General features: G+C 50.2%; 1 protein-coding gene across 1 annotated transcript in view; it reads right to left on the bottom strand.

Moving 5' to 3' along the window:
- Nucleotides 1–25,037, bottom strand: part of LOC140392264 (uncharacterized) — a 166,779-nt gene that overhangs the window by 94,834 nt on the left and 46,908 nt on the right. Inside the window, exons 25-38 of the mRNA XM_072477580.1 lie at nt 21,805–21,957; nt 20,837–20,989; nt 20,098–20,256; nt 18,258–18,455; nt 16,952–17,131; nt 16,631–16,789; nt 16,321–16,476; nt 16,078–16,227; nt 14,713–14,865; nt 8,569–8,721; nt 5,675–5,830; nt 4,237–4,389; nt 2,860–3,021; nt 1,313–1,468 (exon numbers count right to left, since the gene is read on the bottom strand). Coding sequence (XP_072333681.1) covers nt 1,313–1,468; nt 2,860–3,021; nt 4,237–4,389; nt 5,675–5,830; nt 8,569–8,721; nt 14,713–14,865; nt 16,078–16,227; nt 16,321–16,476; nt 16,631–16,789; nt 16,952–17,131; nt 18,258–18,455; nt 20,098–20,256; nt 20,837–20,989; nt 21,805–21,957 — 2,241 coding nt within the window. The remainder of the gene's footprint in view (nt 1–1,312; nt 1,469–2,859; nt 3,022–4,236; nt 4,390–5,674; nt 5,831–8,568; nt 8,722–14,712; nt 14,866–16,077; nt 16,228–16,320; nt 16,477–16,630; nt 16,790–16,951; nt 17,132–18,257; nt 18,456–20,097; nt 20,257–20,836; nt 20,990–21,804; nt 21,958–25,037) is intronic.

The raw sequence follows: 25,037 nt of genomic DNA, 5'->3' as shown, positions 1-25,037 counted from the left end.
AACGCAAGTATAACTTGTATTATAATTTTGTTATACCAGTGTTATAAAATCATAGAATCCCTACAGTGCCGAAGGAGGCCATTCGGCCCATCGAGTCTGAACCGACCAACTGAAAGAGCACCCTACCGAGGCCTACTCCGCCGGCTTATCTCCTTTATCCCAGCTAATCTTTAGACACTAAGGGGCAATTTAGCGTGGCCAATCCTCCTACCCTGCACATCTTTGGACTGTGGGAAGAAACAGAAGCACCGGAGGAAACGCACACAGGCACGGAGAGAATGTGCAAACTCCACAGCGACAGAGACATTTGTTTTGTTCATAATGGACCGTGTAGAGGTGTTACTACATGCCATAGTCATGTGACCTCTGCCATGAAGCATAGGCCTCGTGACAGCCATGTAACACTCAGCTCAAAAAAGACATTGCACTGGAAACACTATCGTCTTTGAAGTCAACAAACAAAGAACAAAGAACAAAGAAATGTACAGCACAGGAACAGGCCCTTCGGCCCTCCAAGCCCGTGCCGACCATACTGCCCGACTAAACTACAATCTTCTACACAAGATGTTACACAGTCGTAACATCACGCTGCCAAAAGGAGTATTCTGTAAAAATATGAATGGGTCCGATACCATCTGTTGTCTTAAAAGTAAAAAGGCCTAGTGCAGCTTTCAAGGCTGCTGTGAAACTGGCTGGAGCCTCATAGTGAGCTAAGTGATAAGGGCAGGAATACAGGCTGCTGGTGCCAGCCTGTTACAGAGGGGGTGGCAGCCATTAATCCATCCTCTGTTGGAAGGTGTCTCAGGCTAGCTAATTCCTGCATGACCTGTTACCAATTCAAAAGTCACAAGAGGAGACTTCCCAACAACTCAGGATGATAATGTCATCAAATACTTATTGGTGGAAAACAAGGATACCGAATGGTGGGGGTATGGGAGTATGGGAGGTACGGTACAATGGGGCAAAGAGTGTAAAAAGCCGATGAACAGAATTCAATGCATGATCCTTGTTTACTTTTTCGAGTCTAACAGCCGACTGTCTCTCTCTCTCTCTCTAGAAATCCTGTTGTGAGTTCTATCCCTCGCTCCCTCTCTCTCTCTCTATCTCTCCAGAATGCCTGTGTGAGTGCTCTCTCTCTCCAGAAAGCCTGTGAGTGCAGTATTGGGCCTAGTGCCCTAATTGATCATGCACTAGCCGAGGGTGTCTTAACATCATCAAAGACTCCCAGGACATGACAGCATGGGGTTACATAGAGTAAATCTCGAGGTAACAGAGACAGGCAGGTGAGGTTTGGACAGCCCATATTCCATACCTTGAAAGTTGAGGTTCATCACACATCTGTTCCCACATCCAGCCTCACAACATCTCTGCCAAATATCACAATCATCATCGCTGGAACATCGATTTCCCAGTTTCATCTGACAAATGGGAGTGAGTCGCGATTCTGCTGGGCATTCAAAGACCTCCTCTGTAGACACAAGAACATTTTGGGAGTCAAATTGAACTGGTTCTGGAGAGAGACAATGGTCGCAACATAAGGAACAGGAGGAGGAAGAGGCCATTCGGCCCCTCCAATCTGCTCCGCCATTCAATAAGATTCATCACGGAAGAAAAGCTTAACCCCAATAATCCTGCCTGATCTATATTTCACTTGACTCCATTCAGTGTCCAAACATCAATCCATCTCAGTCATTCATATACTCAACAACTGAGCAATTCTCGCTGTGATGAATGTATACATTTCAGACATATTGTATTCTAAGTATTTGGTGAAGGGATAAAAGCCAACATCACAGTATGTTCGAATGTTAGACTGCTGCAGTCATGTTTTTAAAAGAATATTGGTTTGAAAGACAAGGGGCGAGATTCTCCGACCCCCCGCCGGGTCAGAGAATTGCCGGGGGCTGGCGTGAATCCCGCCCCCGCCGGTTGCCATATTCTCCACCACCGGATATTCGGCGGGGGCGGGAATCGCGCCGCGCCGGTTGGCGGGCCCCCTCCCCGCTATTCTCCGGCCCGAATGGGCCGAAGTCCCGCCGCTAAAATGCCTGTCCCGCTGGCGTGGATAAAACCAGAGATCGCCCCAGAGATCTCTTTCTCAAAGAATAACTGGAAAGCAAGTATCCTTCTGGCCAATTGGTATTTAGGGTGGATTGAGAGCTGGGATAGTCTATTTTCTTGTTGTTTAAGTGGGAATAAAGATAGCAAGTAAGGATATTGTATTTCAATGTGTTGAGTAGTGTTGTTTTGGGGGTAATTGTGAACTATTTTTGGGTGTGGTGATAAAGATTATAATATTTTGACAGTAATATAGTTTTGTTTTAAAATACCAAACCCCTATTTCTTTGTACAATCGTCCCTGCAACAATGTATCCTTTCCTCACAGTCTCACCAAATAAAATAAACTATTGTTTTTTTCCAGTATCACAGTCATTGTTGGGATATGGTCTGGGATCGTAATCTGCCTCTCTGGATCGAGAATTGCACAGATTACCAACCCTCTCACCCCTGTCACAATCCTCTCTGCACTCTACAGCAACCATTTTTCCCCTTATATTGACACTCATGCAACTGTCCTCACTCATGCGTCCTCCCTTCTCTCTCACGAGTTCTCTCTGCTTGCTCAGGGACACTCCCCCCTGTCTCACCTTCCCTCTCTCCTCTATCATCTGCCCTCTTTCACACGTCATCTCCCCTCTCCCAAATTCCATCTCCCCTTTTCCATGTGCCCTCTCCACTCTCACACTATCACTGACCTGCTAAACTCCATCTTCTCTCACTCACCCTGTCCCCTCTAAGTCACCCTCTCCCCTCTCACAAACTCTACTCTTTTACAGACCCTCCCGGTCTTGTTCTCACCCTTCTTGTGGAAGGTGTAGACACATCGTTTCCCACAGTCTCCGACTTGACAACACTTCTTCCAGCCTGTGCAATCATCGTCTCTCTCACACTTCTCCGCCTCCCCCTTGTCACAGATGTGTTGCGTCGTGGAAGGTTCTGGACAATCCCTGTCACGCTTCCCTGTTTTAAAAACGAAAACACAATAAGAGGCAGGTTTTGCAAATCAGCAACTAAAATACCAAGAATGTTAGAGATTCCAGGGACAGGGAGCGAGGGCAACATTCCAAGGAGGGATTTGAAAACAAGGATGATGATTCTAAATCTGAGGAAAAGCCAGACCAATGGAACATTGTCTTTAATTTCCAGAGGAATCAAATTAAAAGGAGTAAAGTTTTGCTCCAGTTGTACAGGTTACAATGAGACCACATCTGGAGCACTGGGCATGGTGTTGGTCTCCATACTTAAGAAATTACTTAAATTATATTCAGAGCCATTCAGAGAGGGCTGGCTTGACTGATTCCTGGGATGGAGGGAGGATTAGCTTATGAAGAAAGGGTGAGCAGTTTGGGTCTGTCTCCATTAGATTCAGAAAAATACAAGATCTTGATGGGGCCTGTCAGGGTGGATGCTGGGATGATGTTGCCCCCTCATGGGGAAAGACTGTGACTGGACGACTGGAGATGAGGAGAATTTCATTCACTGCGTGGGGTGCGAGGCTGTAGAATTTACTTCTCCAGAAAGCAGCACAGGCTGGGTCATTGAATGTATTCAAGGTCGAGTTAAATAGAGTTTTCATTGACAAGGGACTCAAAGGGTATGGGCGGGGTAGACAGGAAGGTGAAGCTGAGGCCACAATGAGATCAGCCATGATCTGATCGAATGGTGGAGAAAGCCCCTGGATCGAAACTGAACTGAGCAGCTCCAGCTGGGAATTGAAGAAGTATTTATTCTTGAATGGGTTGTCGGCATTAATTGCCCGTCCCTAATTGCTCTAAGGTGGTGGTGAGAAATTCTCTACAATACAACTGAGTGCTTAGACGGCAGGGAACACTCAACCACATTGCTCTGGATCACATGGAGGCCAGATGAGATAAGTATGGCAGGTGTCCGTCTCTGAAGGATGTTAGTGAACCAGATGTGTTTTTATGATAATCAATGATAGTTATATGGTAACCTTTACTGAGATTAGTTTTAGATTCCAGATTTATGAATTCGATTCAAATTCCACCAGTTGCCATGGAGGAATTAAAACCTATTTTCCCTAAGCATTCTTCTGGGTCTCTGGATTAAGAGTGCAGCGACGTTACCGTTATGTCACCACCTCCCCCTATGTATAAACTGGAACTATTCAACATGAGGTGTCTGCAGGCTGCCTGGACAGTTTGTCCCTCTTACCATGTCTGGAAGCGCGATGGACACATCTTTTCCCACAGCCAGCATCGCAGCAGGTTAACCACAGATCACAGTCATCATTATCCTCACATTCCTTTCCGTAATTTACATCACACATGGGTCGCAGGCGGCTGGGAGCTGGGCAGCTGCCATTCTCTGGAAGGAAACAACAAGCAGATTGGATCAAATATCTACTCAAATCTCAGGTTCCTTTTCTGCAGGTGGACAGAAGGTATATGGAGTGAATCTCAATTGTAACATTCAAATATTCCCAGGGAAGCTCCAACAAAGGGTTACATACAGAGTAAAGATCCCTCTACAGTGCCCCCATCATACACACCCAGGACAGGTACAGCACGGGGTTAGATACAGAGTAAAGCTCCCTCTACACTGTCCCCATCAAACACTCCCAGGACAGGTACAGCATGGGGTTAGATACAGAGTAAAGCTCCCTCTACACTGTCCCCATCAAACACTCCCAGGACAGGTACAGCATGGGGTTAGATACAGAGTAAAGCTCCCTCTACACTGTCCCCATCAAACACTCCCAGGACAGGTACAGCACGGGGTTAGATACAGAGTGAAGCTCCCTCTACACTGTCCCCATCAAACACTCCCAGGACAGGTACAGCACGGGGTTAGATACAGAATAAGGCTCATTCTACACTGTAAGGACTCCCCAGTCCCCCCACACTGTAATGAATTCTCTGTCGCCCCACACTGTAATGAATTCTCAGCCCCTCCATTCTGTAATGACTCCTGACTCTCGGCACACTGATGAATTCTCACTCCCCCCACACTGAAACAAATTCTCAAACCCACCACACTGTAATGAATTCTCAGTCGCCCCACACTGTAATGATTCCTCAATCTCCCCCAAACTGTAATGAATCCTCACGCACCCCCACACTGTTGCGACTCCTCACTCCCCCCACTCTGTAGCGACTGCTCACTCCCCCCCACACAGTAATGATTCCTCAATCTCCCCGTCACTGTAATGACACCTCACTCCCCCCACACAGTAATGATTCCTCAATCTCCCCCACACTGCAATGGCCCCTCACTCTCCCCCACACTGTAATGAATCCTCACTCAACGACACTGTAATGAATTCTCACCTCCCCCATACTGCAATGACTCCTGACTTCCTCCAAACTGCAATGACCCCTCACTCCCCCCCCACACTGTAATCAATCCTCAGTTCTCCCACACTGTAATGGTGCCTCACTCCCCCCAGACTGTAATCAATCCTCACTCACCGACACTGTAATGCATTCTCACCTCCCCCATACTGCAATGACTCCTGACTTCCCCCAAACTGCAATGACCCCTCACTCCCCCCACACTGTAATGGCTCCACACTTTCCCCACACTGTCATGAATTCTCAGTTCCCCCCACACTGTAATGACTCCTCATTATCCACTCTGTGGAATTCCTCACCTCCTTTGAAGAACTTGAAGACACATCTCTTTCCACAGCCAGCATCGCAGCACATCTGCCAATGGTCACAGTCCACATCTTCCTCACATTCATCTCCGAGCTTCAAGCTGCAAACTTTGCTCAGTGAGCTGCTGGCTGGACACTGATCGCTCTCTTCTTTATAGGAAGACAGAAAGAGATCATTAAAGCACACAGGATCCTGGCCCTTTATAAACACAGGTACAAAGTACAAAGCTAATGATTCCTCCTCAACCATTTTATAAATCACTGCTTCAGCCTGAGCTGGAAGGTTGTGTTCAAATCTCTGCTGCCCACTTTTGGAAGGATGTCAAGGCCTTTGAGATACTGAAGAGCAGGAGAGAGACAAATTGGACAATTCTTTCAAAGACCTGGAACAGACATGAAGGTCAGAATGGCCTCTTTCTGTGCTGTCCGCTCAGGTTCAATCGAGCTTTTCTTTGTGTCGACAATCGAGGAGATATTAGGGCGAGGTGACCTAAAGCTTAGTCAAGGAACTCACTTTATAAGGAGTTTGTTAAAGGAGTTGAGAGCTGCAGAGGCAGTTAAGGAGGGAATTCAGGGGCGGCACACCGCACAGTGGTTAGCACTGCTGCCTACAGCTCTGAGGACCCAGGTTCGAATCACGGCCCTGGGTCACTATCTATGTGGAGTTTGCACATTCTCCCAGTGTCTACGTGGGTTTCGCCCCCAGAACCCAAAGATGTGCAGGTTAGGAGGATTGGCCACGCTAAATTGCCCCCTAATTGGAAAAAAATAATTGGGCACCCTAAATTTATGAAAAAACGATATTTTTGCAAAAGGAGGGAATTCCAGAATTCAGGACCCAGGCAACTTAAGGTGTGCCTGAAAATGTTGGAGAAAGTGCAGGACAACAAGTAGAGGATTATGGGTGAACCATTCTCAATATCCACGGAGGGTGTCCTTGGGTGAAGTGGAGAGAGGTAGTGGACAATTCTGGCCTAATATAACACGTGACCAATCAGTTGAAGGGGCTGGAGCATGTGACCAGATACAGGAGATTTCATCAGGTGAGCAATGAGACACAGGGTAACAGACCATATGACCAATCAGACACAGGTCCCTGGATAATGTCACCAATCAGACACAAGGCCACAGACAAAGAACAAAGAACAATACTGCACAGGAACAGGCCCTTCGGCCCTACAAACCTGTACCGATCATAATACCAAACTTTGCCAAAACCTTCAGCACTCCCTTGTGCTGTATCCCTCTATACCCATCCTATACATGTGTTTGCCACGATGCCTTTTGAACGCCGGTAATGTATCTGCTTCCACAACTTCCCCTGGCAACACGTTCCAGGTACTCGCCACCCTCTGCGTAAAAAACCTGCCTCGCACATCTCCTCTATGGAACTTAAACCTATGCCCCCTGGTGAATGACTCCTCCACCCTGGGAAAGAGTGCCTGCCCATCCACTCTATCCATGCTCCTCATAATCCTGTAGACCTCTTGATCAGGTCACCTCTCAACCTCCGTCTTTCTAGTGAAAACAGTCCGTGTCTATTTAGCCTCTCCACATACCTAACACCCTCCCGACCAGGCAATATCCTGGTAAACCTCCTCTGCACCCTCTCCAAAGCCTCCACATCCTTCTGGAAGTAGGCGACCAGAAATGTGCGCAGTATTCCAAGTGCGACCGTACCAAGGATCTATACAACTGTAGCATGACATGTCAGTTTTTATACTCGATGCCCCATCCAATGTAGGCAAGCATTCCGTACGGAATGAGCTTTGTTGACTAACTTGTCCACTTGTGTTGCCACTTCCAAAAATCTGTGGCGCTGCATGCCCAGATCTCTCTGACTTTCTATATTCCTCAGGCTTTTTGCCATTTACGGTATATTCTCCCTGTGTGTTAGACCTACCAAAATGCATTACCTCACATTTGTCCGGATTAAACTCCATTTGCCATGTTTCTGCCCAAGTGGCCAACCTATCTGGGTGTGACCATGTGACCAATCAGACACGGGGCTCTGGATCATGCAACCAATCAGACAAATGCCCTGGGTCAAATGGCCGATTAGACACAAGGCATTGTATCAGACTTCCGATAAGACCGAGGAGCTTGGATCATGTGACCAATCAGACCCAATTCTCTGTATCATGTGGCCAATCAGACATGGGGTTTACGGTTAAGTGACCAATCACACACAGGATCCTGGGTTAAGTGACCAATCAGACATAAGGCCCTGGGTTATGTGACCAATCACACGATGCATTCTGTACCATGTGGCCAACAAGACACAGGTCCCTGGATTATCTGACCTATCACACACGGTGCTCTGTACCATGAGGGGGCTGATTTAGCTCAGTTCACTGGACAGCTGGTTTATGATGCAAAGCAAGGCCAGCAGTGCGGGTTCAATTGCTGTATTGGATCAGGTTACTCGTGAAGGCCTGGCTTTTCAATCCTGCCCCCCACCTGAGGTGTCCTCCGGTTAAATCACCACCTGACAGATCTCCCCCTCAAAGGAGTAAGCAGCCTATGGCCATCTGGGATGATGGTGACTTTTACCTTACCTCCGTATCTTGTGGCCAATCAGACGCACGGCCCTGGGGTAAGTGGTGAATCAGGCACAGGGCCCTGGGTTATGTGACCAATCAGACACACAGTCACTGGTCATGTTGCCAATCAGTCACAGGACCCTGGAATTTGTGAGCAATTAGACACAAGGTCCTGTTTTATGTGACCAATCACACAGAGTCCTGGAGCTTGGTATTGTGTTGTACACAGGGGACTGTATCCTGTGGCCTGTTCCTTTGGACAGATCCTGGGGCTCTCTTCTGGTATTGTTTGTTAGTCGAAGTTAAATTGTGTTGTGAACTGAGTTTTTGGTGGATTGTCCTTACTGTGCCAGCTGGAGTAGACACACTTCTTCCCACAGCCGATATCACAGCACTGCTTCCAGGAACTGCAGCCCTCATCATCATTACAAGATTCACTCGAGTTGCTGGCACAGATCCTCCTCGCTCGGTGCGAGTCAGGACATTCATCTCCTTCATCTGCATGAGAAAAAGTTGTAAGTTAAAGGTGGAGGGAGATTGGGACTTCCGGGTGCGGCGATGACCAGCTGAGTCGCACGTTTCGGCAGCTCCCTGTGAAACGGACTTTTGGGCTCTTGATAGGAGCCCCAACGGCAATTTTAACGGCTGAAAACACCGTGCGGTAAACCAGAAGGGTGTTCCCCCTGGACACGGATGGAAAAAGGAGAGGAAAGTGGCCGGATTGCAGCGGATCCTTTGGAACAACGGCAAGGAAGGCAAGCAGAAACCAAGATGGCGTCGGAAGGTGGCAGTTTCATATGGGGCCCTGAACAACAAGAGTTTTTGAAACGCTGCGTGGAGGAGATAAAAAAGGAAATGAAGAAAGAGTTGTTGGCCCCGATATTACAGGCGATTGAAGGGCTGAAAGAGGAACAAAAGACCCAGGAGCAGGAGCTTCGGGTTGTGAAGGCGAAAGCAGCAGAGAATGAAAACGACATACAGGGCCTGGTGGTGAAGTCGGAGATACAGGAGGCACACCAGAAACGATTTGTGGAGAGGTTGGAGGCACTGGAAAATAACGCAAGGAGGAACAACTTGAGGATTCTTGGCCTTCCTGAAGGTGTGGAGGGGGCGGACGTCGGGGCATATGTGAGCACGATGCTGCACTCGTTAATGGGAGTGGAGGCCCCGACGGGTCCGTTGGAGGTGGAGGGAGCATACCGAGTTATGGTGCGAGGACCGAGAGCAGGAGAAGCTCCCAGAGCCATAGTGGTGAGATTTCTCCGTTTTAAGGATAGAGAAATGGTCCTTAGATGGGCGAAGAAAACTCGGTGTAGTAAATGGGAGAACGCGGTGATCCGCGTCTATCAAGATTGGAGTGCGGAGGTGGCGAGAAGGAGGGCGAGCTTTAATCGGGCCAAAGCGGTACTTCACAAAAAAAAGATAAAGTTTGGAATGCTGGCACCGGCAAGACTGTGGGTCACATATCAAGGGAGGCACCACTACTTTGAGACGGCGGATGAAGCGTGGACTTTTATTGTAAAAGAAAAATTGGAATGATTGGACTACGAAAATGAACGTTTGGACAAAGTGGTGGGACGAGTGGGGGGGGGGGGGGGGGCGAAGAGGGATTGTATGATTAATCCTGCGGTATGGTAACTTTTCTTTCTCCCACAGGTGGTGATGGGGGGAGGTGGGGAGGGAGAGGAGATGGGGCGTTGGCCATGGGAGGCGGGGCCGAGGGAGAGGCGCGGGCTTGGTTCCCGCGCTATGATAATTATGGCGGGAATAGAGAAGCAGGAAGGAGGGGGCGCCGCACGGGGCGAGCCGTGATCACGGGGGGAAGCCGAGGTCAGCCAGAGTTTGCTGACTTCTGGGAGCAACATGGGGGGAGTAATTACGCTAGCGGGGGGTCTAGCGGGGGGGGGGGGAGGGGGGAATTACTGGGTTGCTGCTGCTGGGGAAAGGGGGGAGTGGGTGCGGGAAAGGATGGGCGGGGGGGGCACCGTCTGGGAGAAATACAGCCGCGTGGGAACTGGGCGAGAAGCTGGAAAAAGATGATGGCTAACCGGCAAGGGGGGGGGGGGGGTGGGAAGCCCCCCAACTCGGCTGATCACGTGGAACGTGAGGGGGCTTAACGGGCCGATAAAGAGGGCACGAGTACTCGCACACCTTAAGAAACTTAAAGCAGATGTGGTCATGTTACAGGAAACGCACCTGAAACTGATAGATCAGGTTAGGTTGCGCAAAGGATGGGTAGGGCAGGTGTTCCATTCGGGGCTGGATGCGAAAAACAGGGGGGTGGCTATATTAGTGGGGAAGCGGGTAATGTTCGAGGCAAAGACTATAGTGGCGGATAACGGGGGCAGATACGTGATGGTGAGTGGCAAATTACAGGGAGAGATGGTGGTGTTGGTAAACGTGTATGCCCCGAATTGGGACGATGCCAATTTTATGAGGCGAATGCTAGGACGCATCCCAGACCTAGAGACCGGAAAGCTGATAATGGGGGGAGACTTTAACACGGTGTTGGAACCAAGGCTGGATAGGTCGAAGTCCAGGACTGGTAGGAGGCCGGCAGCAGCCAAGGTGCTTAAGGATTTTATGGAGCAGATGGGAGGGGTGGACCCGTGGAGATTCAGTAGACCTAGGAGTAAGGAGTTCTCGTTTTTCTCCTATGTTCATAAAGTCTATTCACGCATAGACTTTTTTGTGTTGGGTAGGGCATTGATCCCGAGGGTGAGGGGAACGGAATATACGGCTATAGCCATTTCGGATCATGCCCCACACTGGGTAGACTTGGAGATAGGGGAGGAAACAAGAGGGCGTCCACCCTGGAGAATGGATATGGGACTAATGGCGGATGAGGGGGTGTGCTTAAGGGTGAGGGGATGCATTGAAAAGTACTTGGAACTCAATGACAATGGGGAGGTTCAGGTGGGAGTGGTCTGGGAGGCGTTGAAGGCGGTGGTTAGGGGGGAGCTGATATCAATAAGGACACATAAAGGGAAGCAGGAGAGTAAGGAACGGGAGCGGTTGTTGCAAGAACTTTTGAGGGTGGACAGACAGTATGCGGAAGCACCGGAGGAGGGACTGTATAGGGAAAGGCAAAGGCTGCATGTGGAATTTGACTTGCTGACCACAGGCACTGCAGAGGCACAATGGAGGAAGGCGCAGGGTGTACAGTATGAATATGGAGAGAAGGCGAGCAGATTGCTGGCACACCAATTGAGGAAAAGGGGAGCAGCGAGGGAAATAGGAGGGGTGAGAGACGAAGATGGAGAGACGGAGCGGGGAGCGGAGAGAGTGAATGAAGTGTTTAAGACATTTTATAAAAAATTGTATGAAGCTCAACCCCCGGATGGGAGGGAGAGAATGATGGAGTTTTTGGATCGGCTGGAAATTCCCAAGGTGGAAGAGCAGGAAAGGATGGGATTGGGAGCACAGATCACGGTAGAAGAAGTGGTGAAAGGAATTAGGAACATGCAGACGGGAAAGGCCCCGGGACCGGACGGATTCCCAGTTGAATTTTACAGAAAATATTTGGACTTGCTCGCCCCGCTACTGACGAGGACCTTCAACGAGGCAAAGGAAAGGGGACAACTGCCCCCGACTATGTCAGAAGCAACGATATCGCTTCTTTTAAAGAAGGAAAAGGATCCGCTACAATGCGGGTCCTACAGACCAATCTCCCTCCTCAATGTAGATGCCAAGGTCTTGGCCAAGGTAATGGCAATGAGAATAGAGGAATGTGTCCCGGGGGTGGTTCATGAGGACCAAACTGGGTTTGTGAAGGGGAGACAGCTGAACACGAACATACGGAGGTTGTTAGGGGTAATGATGATGGCCCCACCAGAGGGTGAAACGGAAATAGTAGTGGCGATGGATGCCGAGAAAGCATTTGATAGAGTGGAGTGGGATTATCTGTGGGAGGTGTTGAGGAGATTTGGGTTCGGAGAGGGGTATGTTAGATGGGTGCAGCTATTGTATAGGGCCCCAGTGGCGAGTGTGGTCACGAATGGACGGGGATCAGCATATTTTCGGCTCCATAGAGGGACAAGGCAGGGATGTCCTCTGTCCCCATTACTGTTTGCACTGGCGATTGAGCCCCTGGCGATAGCACTGAGAGGTTCCAAGGGATGGAGGGGAATACTTAGGGGAGGAGAAGAACACCGGGTATCTTTATATGCGGATGATCTGCTACTATATGTGGCGGATCCAGCGGAGGGGATGCCAGAAATAATGCGGATACTTGGGGAGTTTGGGGATTTTTCAGGGTATAAATTGAACATGGGAAAGAGTGAGCTGTTTGTGGTGCATCCAGGGGAGCAGAGTAGAGAAATAGAAGACCTACCGTTGAGAAAGGTAACAAGAGACTTTCGTTACCTGGGGATCCAGATAGCTAAGAATTGGGGCACATTGCACAGGCTAAATTTGACGCGGTTGGTGGAACAGATGGAGGAAGATTTCAAGAGATGGGATATGGTAGCATTGTCAATGGCAGGGAGGGTGCAGGCAGTTAAGATGGTGGTCTTCCCGAGATTCCTTTTTGTGTTTCAGTGTCTCCCGGTGGTGATCACGAAGGCTTTTTTCAAAAGGATAGAAAAGAGTATCATGGGTTTTGTTTGGGCCGGGAAGACTCCGAGAGTGAGGAAGGGATTCTTACAGCGTAGTAGGGATAGGGGGGGCTGGCACTACCGAGCCTAAGTGAGTATTATTGGGCCGCTAATATTTCAATGGTGAGTAAGTGGATGGGAGAGGAGGAAGGAGCGGCGTGGAAGAGATTAGAGAGGGCGTCCTGTAGGGGGACCAGCCTGCAGGCTATGGTGACAGCCCCATTGCCGTTCTCACCAAGGAACTATACCACGAGTCCGGTGGCGGTAGCTGCACTGAAGATTTGGGGACAGTGGAGACGACATAGGGGAAAGACCGGAGCACTGGGGGGGTCCCCGATAAGAAACAACCATAGGTTTGCCCCGGGGGGAATGGATGGGGGATATGGAATGTGGCAAAGAGCAGGTATAACGCAATTGAAAGATCTATTTGTGGATGGGAAGTTTGCGAGTCTGGGAGCGCTGACCGAGAAATATGGGTTGCCCCAAGGGAATGCATTCAGGTACATGCAATTGAGGGCTTTTGCGAGGCAGCAGGTGAGGGAATTCCCGCAGCTCCCGACACAAGAGGTGCAGGACAGAGTCATCTCAAAGAAATGGGTGGGGGACGGTAAGGTGTCGGATATATATAGGGAAATGAGAGACGAAGGGGAGACTATGATGGACGAACTAAAAGGGAAATGGGAAGAAGAGCTAGGGGAGGAGATTGAGGAGGGGATGTGGGCAGATGCCCTAAACAGGGTAAACTCGTCGTCCTCGTGCGCCAGGCTAAGCCTGATTCAGTTTAAGGTATTACACAGGGCACATATGACTGGAACACGGCTCAGTAAATTTTTTGGGGTGGAGGATAGGTGTGCGAGGTGCTCGAGAAGCCCAGTGAATCATACCCATATGTTTTGGTCATGCCCGGCACTACAGGGGTTTTGGATGGGGGTGACAAAGTGCTTTCGAAAGTAGTAGGAGTCCGGGTCGAACCAAGCTGGGGGTTGGCTATATTTGGGGTTGCACAAGAGCCAGGAGTGCAGGAGGCGAAAGAGGCCGATGTTTTGGCCTTTGCGTCCCTAGTAGCCCAGCGCAGAATATTGCTAATGTGGAAAGAAGCCAAGCCCCCGGGGGTGGAGACCTGGATAAATGATATGGCGGGGTTCATAAAGTTAGAGCGGATTAAGTTCGTCCTAAGGGGGTCGGCTCAAGGGTTTACTAGGCGGTGGCAACCGTTCGTCGAATATCTTGCGGAAAGATAGATAGGGGAGAACAAAGAAGGCAGCAGCAGCGGCCCAGGACTTGGGGGGGGGGGGGGAGGGATGGGGGGGGATGGGGGGGGGATGGGGGGGGGGGTGGCCTGAGACAAGGCAGTTGCCAATTAGGGCTAGTTTTTATTTTTTGTTATTTAATATTTATTTATTTGTTGTTGTTTTTGTTTAAATTTAAAAAAGGTCATTATTATCGGTATTGTTACAATGTTGTGTAAAGGATGCACAATGTACTGTGTTGGTCGACCAAAAATTTTCAATAAAATATTATTTAAAAAAAAAAGGTGGAGGGAGATACACACAGCAAAAGAGAGTACTGAGGGAATACTGCACTGTCTGAGGATCAATACTGAGAGTGTATCACACAGTCAGAGCACCATACCGAAGGAATGCTGCACTGTTTCACACTCTATTCATCAGTACGTCTCATTTTGTCTTGATCACAGCATTCTTGTGTCTCACCCTCACATTTTCTGTTTCTCTCTCCTCTTTGTCAGTGTGTCTCGCTCTCTCTCTCTCTGTCACTGGAACTCTCTCTTGTTTGCTTAGTGTCAATTTCTCTCATTCTGCTCAACCTATCTCTCCGTCTCTCTTCCTCGTTCACTTTCTTCCTTATCCCCTTGCGCTGCCGTTTCCTTGCTTACCATCATCCATGAAGCTGGTAATACAGATTTTCCCACATTTGGTGTCACAACAGGTCTGCCAAGCGTCGCAATCATCATCTCCACTGCACTGGTCTCCGAGTTTCAGATCACACATTGGGGTGAGACGGTGGGGCGCTGGACAGGTATCATCCCCTGGAACACAGAAATCGGTGATCAGTCAGGAAAACCTCACTTGCCAGATCTGCCCGAGTGGAGTCACAATGGGCTGGATTGTCCGCCCCGACACGCCACTTTTCATCCTCGACCCGCCCGCAGGATTCTCCGTTACGCCGCCCAGTCAACGGGGTTTCCCATTGTGGGGCAGCCCCACGCCGTCGGGAAACCCCCGGGCACCGGCAAATCGGAGAATCACGCCGGCGGAGAATCCCACCCTCCTTCTCTGGAGACCTCCATAAATGAGGAATTACAGAGATTGTCTGTAATCGATGGTCGAGCTCAGGTCACCCATTATGGAGAGATCCCTCAGGAGAATCCAAACAAAGTGGTTTCCTTCAGGAACCCATTAATGATGAATGAAGTCACACATCTTTAATTGGAGTCAGGGGTGAAACAGCTCGGCAACAGGTTCCATCGCCAGTCTGATGAATGTAGAAATGTTTCTATACATTGTATTTTCTGTCTTTTGCAGTAATATTATTAAGAACACTGGTTTAAATTACAAGCAGTGTGTCTCCTAAAACTGTAACTAAGAAATTATAAGGCGAGCTAATCATTTATTCAAACCACTTTGTTGGTCACAGATAAGTCTAATAGAATGGTGTTTATATTTTGGCTGGTTCCATGGGATACAGATAATTTGAGGGACAGTATTTAGTCCAACTAGTCTGGTACTGGGTCATCTTAATGGATTACGGATAATGTTATTAATTGGAGGAGCCAGATCTGACTGGAGTTTGAAGTCTGCGATAATATTTTAAGTGGAACAGCGGTTTGTCATGGGATTTGAGTCTGAGAAGACAGAAGGATTTTTTGGTTGTTCCTGAAAAGGGTCTTTCTCTCTCTCTTTAAAAGTCTGCACAGATAAGCAAGTAACCTGTTTTGTTAACTTTATTTGTAAGTGGCATTTGATCTGGATTAGGTTGCTCAATTGAAGTTTGTGGCAGGTTTACATAGTAAGTTAAAGATTTTCTTTTATTTAAGAATTATTTCAGTGTTAATTCTGCACACTCCTACACATGCACACTCCTACACATGCACACTCCTACACACGTACACTCCTACACACGCACACTCCTACACACGCACACTCCCACTTGCACACTCGCACACTCCATTCCCAGCTTGTGATGAACTCAGAGCGCCATGAACAGACTCTGATCACCTCAAACCCTTCGAACCACTCACGGGACATGAAGAAGCGAGGAACACATCTCTTTCCACACTCGGCATCACAGCACGAGGACCAGGCCAAGCAGTCAGCGTCACTCTCACACACATCTCCGAGCTTCAGTTCACAGAAGTTGTCCAATCGGCTGGAAGCAGGACACTGGATAGCTGGAAGACACAAATATCAAACACTCCATCAAAGACTGACGGGACAGTGACAGCGTGTGGGTAAATACAGAGGAAAGCTGAGTGATTTCTTACATCTGGTCAGGAACTTGGGGACACATCTGTTTCCACAGCTGGAATTGCAGCAAGTCTGCCAACCATCACAGTCGCTGTCATTGTGACACTGGGTGTTGAAGCTCATTGTGCAGATGTGAGTCAGTCGAGAAGATTCTGGGCATCTCCGGTCACCACCTGTAGAGTGGACAGTGATACATGGCTCAGTTTGATGTGTCTAATCTGGACGTCGCTTCCCACTCACCCCACTGGCTCTCCCGGGCCCCTCGTGACCTCCATCTCTATGGAGCATTATCTAGGAGGGGAGCGAATGTCTCGATCGGTTACTTACCCTTGCCGTGGAAAACATGGACACACCGTCTGCCACAGGTGGTGTTACAGCAGGTCTGCCAGGCAAAACAATCGTCGTCATCTTCACACAGCTCCCCATACCTCAGCTCACACATTGTGGACAGGCGGTGTGGGGCAGGACAGTCCCCTGCTGTCAGATCTGGAGAAAGGAGAGACAAAAATGAGAATTGGGTGGGAGCGAGGATCTCAGTACATCAGCATTCTGCATTATCAGCCCCAGTCAGCTGGGACTGTCTTTTCATTCATCTTTGTTGAGACGCAGTTGATACTTTGCTGCGTCCGGTTGGCCATGTGCTCTTACCTGAGAATTTCGGACTGTGCTGCTGTCCCATGAAGGAGTGGACACATCTGCTGCCACAGGGAGTCTTGCAACACTGCATCCACTTGCCACAATCCTCCTCATCCTGACAGGGCTGACTGTGGTTCATCCTGCACACACGATCCAGACTGGATGCATCAGGACACTTCTTGGCAGTCCAATCTAAGAAACCATAAGATTGGTTAAGGCTGAAGACAGCTGAGATGGGGACAGACATAGAGAGAGCGACGGATAGAGAGACAAAGCGAGAGAGACAAAGAGTTAGACAGAGACATAGAGAGAGGGACAGAGAGTCAGAGAGGGTGAGAGAGAGAGAAAGACAGAGAGAGAAAGAGAGAGAGAGAAGAAGGGAAAGAGGCAGAGATAGTACAAAGAAAGAGAGAGGCAGATAGAGAGATAGAGTGTGGGACAGAAAGAGAGAATGATAGGGGGAGAGATGGTGTGAGAGAGGCAAAGAGAGGTCCGGAGAGAAAGAAGGAGAGTGAGCGACAGAGAGCCAGAAAGAGAGATGGAGAGAGACGAAGAGAGACAAGGAGAGAGAGAGACAAAGAGCGAGTCGGAGAGCGAGACAGAGAGGGAGGGAGACAGAGAGAGGAAGACAGACAAAGAAATAGAGACAGGGAGAGATACACAGGGTAGAACGACACAGGAAGAGAAAGACAGACAGGATGGGAGAGACAGGGAGAATGAGACAAGGAGGGAGAGAGAGAGAGAGAGACAGATTGACAAGGAGAGAGAGAGACAGAGAGGGAGAGACAGAGGGAGAGAAACAGAGAGAGAGAGACAGGAACTGAGAGACAGAGAGAGAAGAACGGCACAGCAAGAAAGTGGGACAGAGAATGGGAAATGCAGAGACAGAGAGAGCGATAGAGAGAGTGAGAGGGAGAGTGAGAGAGGCGGTGTGAGAGAGACAGAAAGAGAGACAGGACCAAAAATAGAAAGTGATGGTTGGAGAGAGAGAGAGAGAGAGAGAGAGAGAGAGAGAGAGAGAGAGAGAGAGAGAGAGAGAGAGAGACTGGATCAGAAAGAGAATCTAATGGATTGAAAGAGAGAACGATGGTGAGGGAGAGAAGAGAGAGAGGGACAGGGAAGAGGCAGAGCGACAGATAGAGACTGACAAAGAGCGAAAAAGTGATAGAAAGAGAGACACAAAGACAGATGGACCGAGACGGAGAGAATTATAAACAGAGAGAGAGACAGAGGCAGACGTAGAAAGAGAGGGATAGATGTTGAGAGATATCGTGAGAGACAAAGATACAGATGCGACCCACTGCAGACTTGTACAGACCTGTTGATGATCTGTTCGTTTTGGACCAGGAACCTCCCCAATTGGATTTCCCAAAGGATGATGGGACACATCGTTTCTGACAGCCAGCATCACAGCAACTTTGGGAACCATTGCAATCTCCATCCGACTCACACACCTTCCCGAAGGTGCTGTTACACACGCGGGCCAGATACTCTGGACGAGGACATTGCCCATCATCTATGTGGGAGAGAGAGACATGCACAATCCAGCATCACCGAGACACAGAGTAAAGCTCCCTCTGCACAGTCGCATCACACAGTCCCAGGACAGGTACAGCATAGGGTTTGATAAATAGGAAAACTCCCTCTACACTGTCCCCGTCAAACAGGTATCGCCATGGGGTTTAGATACAAAGAAAAGTTCTCTCTACACTGTCTCCATCAAACACTCCCAGGATAGGTACAGCGCGGGAGTAGATAGAGAGTAAAACTCCCTCTACTCTGTCCCCATCAAACACTCCCAGGAAAAGTATCGTACTGGGTTTAGATGCTGAGTGAAGCTTCCCCTTCCCTGTCCCAATCAAGCACTCTCAGGTTCGAGATACAACGGGTTCAGATACAGAGGGCACGATGTAACGGCCGTATCACGCCCGGCACAAATCCAAGCGAGCCGGGTAGATTGTGGGGGGGTCCGCAATCGGGAACTGTGCCAGGTGCCGATCAGGCTCCGAGAAACCAATAATTACCAGTTAGGGCCAATCTCCATCCCATTAACGGGAAGAGCACCCTATCTAACAGCCTCCCATCATCTAATTGGTTCCCCAGCGAGCTGTCACACAGGTGCTGATTCGTGGACCAGGCGTCACAGCAGCTGGGGGAGGGGGGGGGGGGGCGGTTCCCCGGCCCATTGGAGGCCCCTGGGTGGTCAGGGAATAGGCAGCGTGGACCTTGGCCCTGCCGCTGGAATGTTCTCACCTTGGCACTGCCAGGCTTGCACATTGGAACTGCCACACAGGCATTGCCAAGATGTCTGGGTGGCACCACCAAGCCGGTAGGGGCATGCCCATGGTACTAGGGTGGCAGTGCCAGAGTGCCAGGATGGCACTGCCAATGGTCAGGGACTGACAGAGGCTGTGCGCATGAGGGAGAGTTGAGGGGGTGTGTGAAGTGTGGGCACGGGGTTGTGGGGAACCCACAATCCCACATCGGGACCGAAGCACATTTCAAAATGGTGGCCCGATCTCGGAGGAGCCAGTCTGACCAGTGGATTCAACTCCACAGTGATGAAAATAATTCTACTTGTGGGCTAAACCCGTAGGAAACACCCCAGGCCCCAAAAAAGTGATTAACTGTGTTTAGATAGGAGAAATTCAAAGGCAGAATTGCCAGCAAAACCCACAACACAAAAACACTTTGAAACTTTTCCATTAGATCGTGCACAGAGTAAAGTTTCCTCAACACTGTCACCATCAAACACTCCCAGGACAGGTTCATCACGGGGTTAGATACAGAGTAAAGCGCCCTCTACACTGTCCCCATCAAACACTCCCAGGACAGGTACATCACGGGGTTAGATACAGAGTAAAGCTCCCTCTAAACTGTCCTCATCAAACATCCCCAGGACAGGTACATCACGGGGTTAGATACAGAGTAAAGCTCCCTCTAAACTGTCCTCATCAAACACACACAGGACGGGTACAGCACGGGGTTAGATACAGAGCAAAGCTCCCTCTAAACTGTCCTCATCAAACACACACAGGACAGGTACAGCACGGCATTAGATACAGAGAAAAGCTCCCTCTGCACTAACCCATCAAACACTGGCAGGCTACAAAAAGTACCGGTTAGACCATGGAGTGAAGCTCAGCCACGTGACTCACCTCCTCTGAAAAAGCTGTAGACACACCTGGTCCCACAAGGAGTAAAGCAGCACGTCTGAAATTTGCCGCAGTCACTCTCACTGCGACACGCCTTCCCCATGGTCGAATTACACACATAGCTCAGTTGACTGGGGCTGAAGCATTCTCCCGGTTTGTCACCTACAAGGACAGCAATTGGGTACAAGGGTCAGTTTGCACAGGAGGGACTAGTGGGGCAGGTTTCCCCATGGGAATTCTCTCAGTGTTTTCAGTGCTTCGGAGTTTCTGATAGGCATTGGATTCATGGTCCCAGTTTCCCCGGCACCCTGGGTCATGAGTCTAGCGTCTTTCATACTGAACTGTGAAGCCATTCATAGTCACGCCTGAGGCAGCACAGTGGAACAGAGGTTAGCACTGCTGCCTCACATTGCCAGGGTGCTGGGATCGATTCTGGCTTTGGGTTACTGTGGGGTGTGGGCTTATGTACAGTGCTCTTTCGGAGAGTCATTGCAAACACGATGGGCCGAATGGCCTCCTTCTGCACTGTAGGGGTTCAATGGAAATAGGTGCCTCTGCCCTCTACTGGGGTTTATCAATCTGTCCTCTGCAGTCTCGTGTCCATCAGTGTCTGTCCTCTGCAGTCTAGGGACCAATGGACTCCTCCCTACCAGTCTTGGGTCTATCGGAATCTATCTCCATGTGGTTGTTGCCTATTTCCCCCAGTTTATTGTCACAGTCACTCTCTCAGACCCGGGCTCACCTTGTGTGAATGAGTAGAGACATTTCTTGCCACATCCAATGTCACAACACTGTTGATAAGCGCGACAATCATCATCATCCTCACAAGACTGAGTCACGTTTTTCTTGCAGAGAGACAACACTTTGGAAACTTCTGGACATTTCTTTGGCAAAACTAAATAACGTAAAAATCTAAATCAGTCAAATGTCAGAGGACATCTCATAAAAATCTCCAAACCTCAATTACAGAGTAAATTAAGGTGAACAGTGCCCCCATCATACCCTCCCACGAGATGTGCGGCAAGGGGTTAGACACAGAGTAAAGCTCCCTCTACACTGTCCCCGTCAAACATTCCCAGGACAGGTACAGCACGGGGTTAGATACTATGCAAAGCTCCCTCTGCACTCTTCCCAAACTTACAGTCCCAGGTCAGGAACATCACAATGTTACATATGAGTAAAGCTCCATCTGCACAGTTCCCATCAAACACTCCCCGGGCTGGAACACAACGGGTTTTGATATACAGTGAAGCTCCATTATCATAGATTATCATAGAATTTACAGTGCAGAAGGAGGCCATTCGGCCCATCGCGTCTGCACCGGCTCTTGGTAAGAGCACCCTACCTAAGGTCAACACCTCCACCCTATCCCCATAACCCAGTAACCCCACCCAATACTAAGGGCAATTTTGGACACTAAGGGCAATTTATCAAAGCCAATCCACCTAACCTGCACATCTTTAGACTGTGGGAAGAAACCGGAGCACCCGTAGGAAACCCACGCACACACGGGGAGGATGTGCAGACTCCGCACAGACAGTGACCCAAGCTGGAATCGAACCTGGGACCCTGGAGCTGTGAAGCAATTGTGCTATCCACAATGCTACCGTGCTCCATGTTCACTGTCACATTCAATCTTGGCCCTTCCTGCTCAGTCTGTGTGGGATTCTCCCATGAGAGCGTGTCTGCTGCTCTGTAACTGATGCTCACATTTGTTGATGAATGTTGGGACACATTTCGCCCCACAGCTGGTTTTGCAGCACATCTGCCAGATGTCACATTGGGTGTTGTTGCTGCAATCATTCCCTAGTGTCATGTCACACATCATTGTGAGTCTCCTGGAGACTGGGCACGTTCCATTCACTGAAAGATAAGAGGAGACAGAATCACACCACAGTCATCACATCAGTGTGGGACCCTCCCAACCCCAAGAGCACTGGGAACTAGATCCTGCTCTGTGGCTCCCCTCCCCAGTGAACTTAACACACTGTCTGTGCCAGAGCTTTGGTCACTCTGATCTCCAGAGGGCAGACTAACAGTCACGCAAAATATCTGATTGTGGTATTACAAACACCGGACCAGACCCCGACGTTTTCTCGGATACCAGACAGAAATCCCAATTTGTTTTTTAAAAATTTGTAACACGTAAAGGAAAGATATTTCGCTCCAGGAGTGATTCCGTATAAAAGGGTGTGCTTTCCTGCGCTGCAGCCATTCTGGATCCAGCTGCAGGAGGCACAACACCTTGTTCAATAAAGCCTCGATTGTTCCACCATTCTCGTCTCGTGGTAATTGACGGTACATCAATTTATTGAACGAGATTTTAAAAGATGGATTTCCACATCAAACCTGATCGGCTGCAGCTGACCCGTCACGCAGCCAATGTCACGTCCACCTTCGACCATTGGCTAGCCTGCTTCGAAGGCTATGTCTCAGCAACCACTGAAGAACCCTCGGACTCGCAGAAGCTCCAAATCCTCTACTCACGGGTGAACATAAAACATTACAGGCCCTTCGGTCCTCGATGTTGCTCCGACCTGTGAAACCACTCTAAAGCCCATCTACACTATTCCCTTATCGTCCATATGTTCATCCATTGACCATTTGAATGCCCTTAGAGTTGGCGAGTCCACTACTGTTGCAGGCAGGGCATTCCACGCCCTTACTACTCTCGTGCTAGACATCACCATCCGAGGAAGAAGGCTCTCACTGTCCACCCTATCCAATCCTCTGATCATCTTGTATCCCTCAATTAAGCCCTGACATTTTTCCCCTCATCCGGGATGCGCCCACCTACTCCGAAGCGATGACGATCCTGAAGGGACATTACGTTAATGCCGGTGAATCAAGTGTACGCCAGGCACCTCCTGGCCACGAGACAGCGACTCCCCGGGGTGACTCTGGACGATTTCTTATGGGCCCTACAGATCCTCGGTAGGAACTGTGACTGCCGGGCAGTTTCAGCAGTCCAACACACCAAACGTTTAATTAGAGACGCACGTCACGGGCATGATGTCTACGTACGTCCGCCAGCAACTATTGGAAGGGCTCGATCTTGCGGGGACTAGGCAGCTTGCTAATTCATTAGAAGTGGCCACCCGTAACCTGCAGTCCTACACCCCCAACAGCGCGACACCCTCGTGAGACACACCAGCTGCCGACTCCAGCTCACCACAAGCTTGCGCCTCGCGGCACCCAGCCAACTCTGGAGGACCCGTGTTACTTTGGTGGACAAAGCAAGCACCCCAGACAGCGCTGCCCGGCGCGGAGCGCGACCTGCAATGGGTGTGGGAAGAAAGGGCACTTTGTTTCCGTTTGCCAGGCCTGGTCGGTCGCCGCCTTTTCCAGGCCCGGCATTTCTACACTCCCCACATGCGGCCCAGGGGCGCGGCCATCTTCCCCTCCGCAGGCCACGTGCGGCCCGTGGGCACCGCCATCTTCCCCACCGCAAACCACGGGCGGCCCGTGGACGCCGCCATCTTTGATGCCGCCCACCATGTGCGCCCCATGGGCGCTGCCATTTCGGCGCCAATTTGGACCGCGCAGGACCCCTGCTCGTCTGGCTGTTCACCGCCTACTGCCTCTGCCAATCACCCCGGGACCTCCAAGCATCTTCCGCAGCTCGCCTCCATCACCCTGGATCAGTGTCGGCCCCGCAACCTCGCGACTGCTACGACAACGGTGAAGATCAACGGGCACGAGACGACCTGCCTCTTTGACTCTGGGAGCACAGAGAGTTTCATCCACCCCACTACGGTAAGGCGCTGCTCCCTCCCGGTGCACCACATCACCCAGAAAATCTCCCTGGCCTCCGGATCCCATTCCGTTGAAATCCAGGGGTACTATATCGCGACCCTCTCCGTCCAGGGCGTAGAGTTCAGCAACTTCCGGCTCTACGTCCTCCCCCACCTCTACGCTGCCCTGTTGCTCGGCCTGGATTTTCAGGGCCATCTCCAAAGCCTCACTTTGAAATTCGGCGGACCCCTGCCCCCCCTCACCGTCTGCGGCCTCATGACCCTTACGGTCGATCCACATTTCCTGTTTGCAAACCTCACTCCGGACTGCAAATCCATCGTCACTAGGAGCCGACGGTACAGTGCCCAGGACAGGACCTTCATCAGGTCTGAGGTCCAACGGCTTCTGCGAGAGGGGATCATTAAGGCCAGCAACAGCCCCTGGAGAGCTCAAGTAGTGATAGTGAAGACTCGGGAGAAGCACAGGATGGTCATTGACTACAGTCAGACCATCAATCGGTACACGCAGCTCGACGCGTACCCCCTCCCACGGATATCTGACATGGTCAATCAGATGGCGCAGTATCGAGTCTTTTCCACAGTGGACTTGAAGTCCGCCTACCACCAGCTCCCCATCCGCCAATACACTGCATTCGAAGCAGATGGCCACCTCTATCACTTCCTTAGGGTACCCTTCGGCGTCACCAATGGGGTCTCGGTCTTCCAGCGAGAGATGGACCGAATGGTTGACCAGTATGGGGTGCGGGCCACCTCCCCGTACCTAGATAACGTCACCATCTGCGGCCACGATCAGCAGGACCACGCCGCAAACCCCCAAACTGCTTAACCTCACCTACAATAAGGAGAAATGCGTGTTCCGCACCAACCGCTTAACCATCCTCGGCTATGTAGTGGAAACTGGAGTCCTAGGGCCTGACCCCGACCTCATGCGCCCCCTCCTGGAACTCCCTCTCCCCCATTGCCCCAAGGCCCTGAAACGTTGCCTGGGGTTTTTCTCATATTACGCCCAGTGGGTCCCTAATTATGCGGAAAAGGCCCGCCCACTCATCACGTCCACAGTTTTTCCCCTGACGGCTAGGGCCCGCCAGGCATTCAACCACATCAAGGCTGACATCGCCAAGGCCACGATGCACATGGTCGACGAGTCCCTCCTCTTCCAAGTGGAGCGCGATGCATCGGACGTGGCTC

This window comes from Scyliorhinus torazame, chromosome 16, assembly GCF_047496885.1.
Source record: "Scyliorhinus torazame isolate Kashiwa2021f chromosome 16, sScyTor2.1, whole genome shotgun sequence".
NCBI classification, from domain to species: Eukaryota; Metazoa; Chordata; class Chondrichthyes; order Carcharhiniformes; family Scyliorhinidae; genus Scyliorhinus; species Scyliorhinus torazame.
Note: the sequence above shows the minus strand (reverse complement) of the source record. Positions and strands in the feature narration are given on the sequence as shown.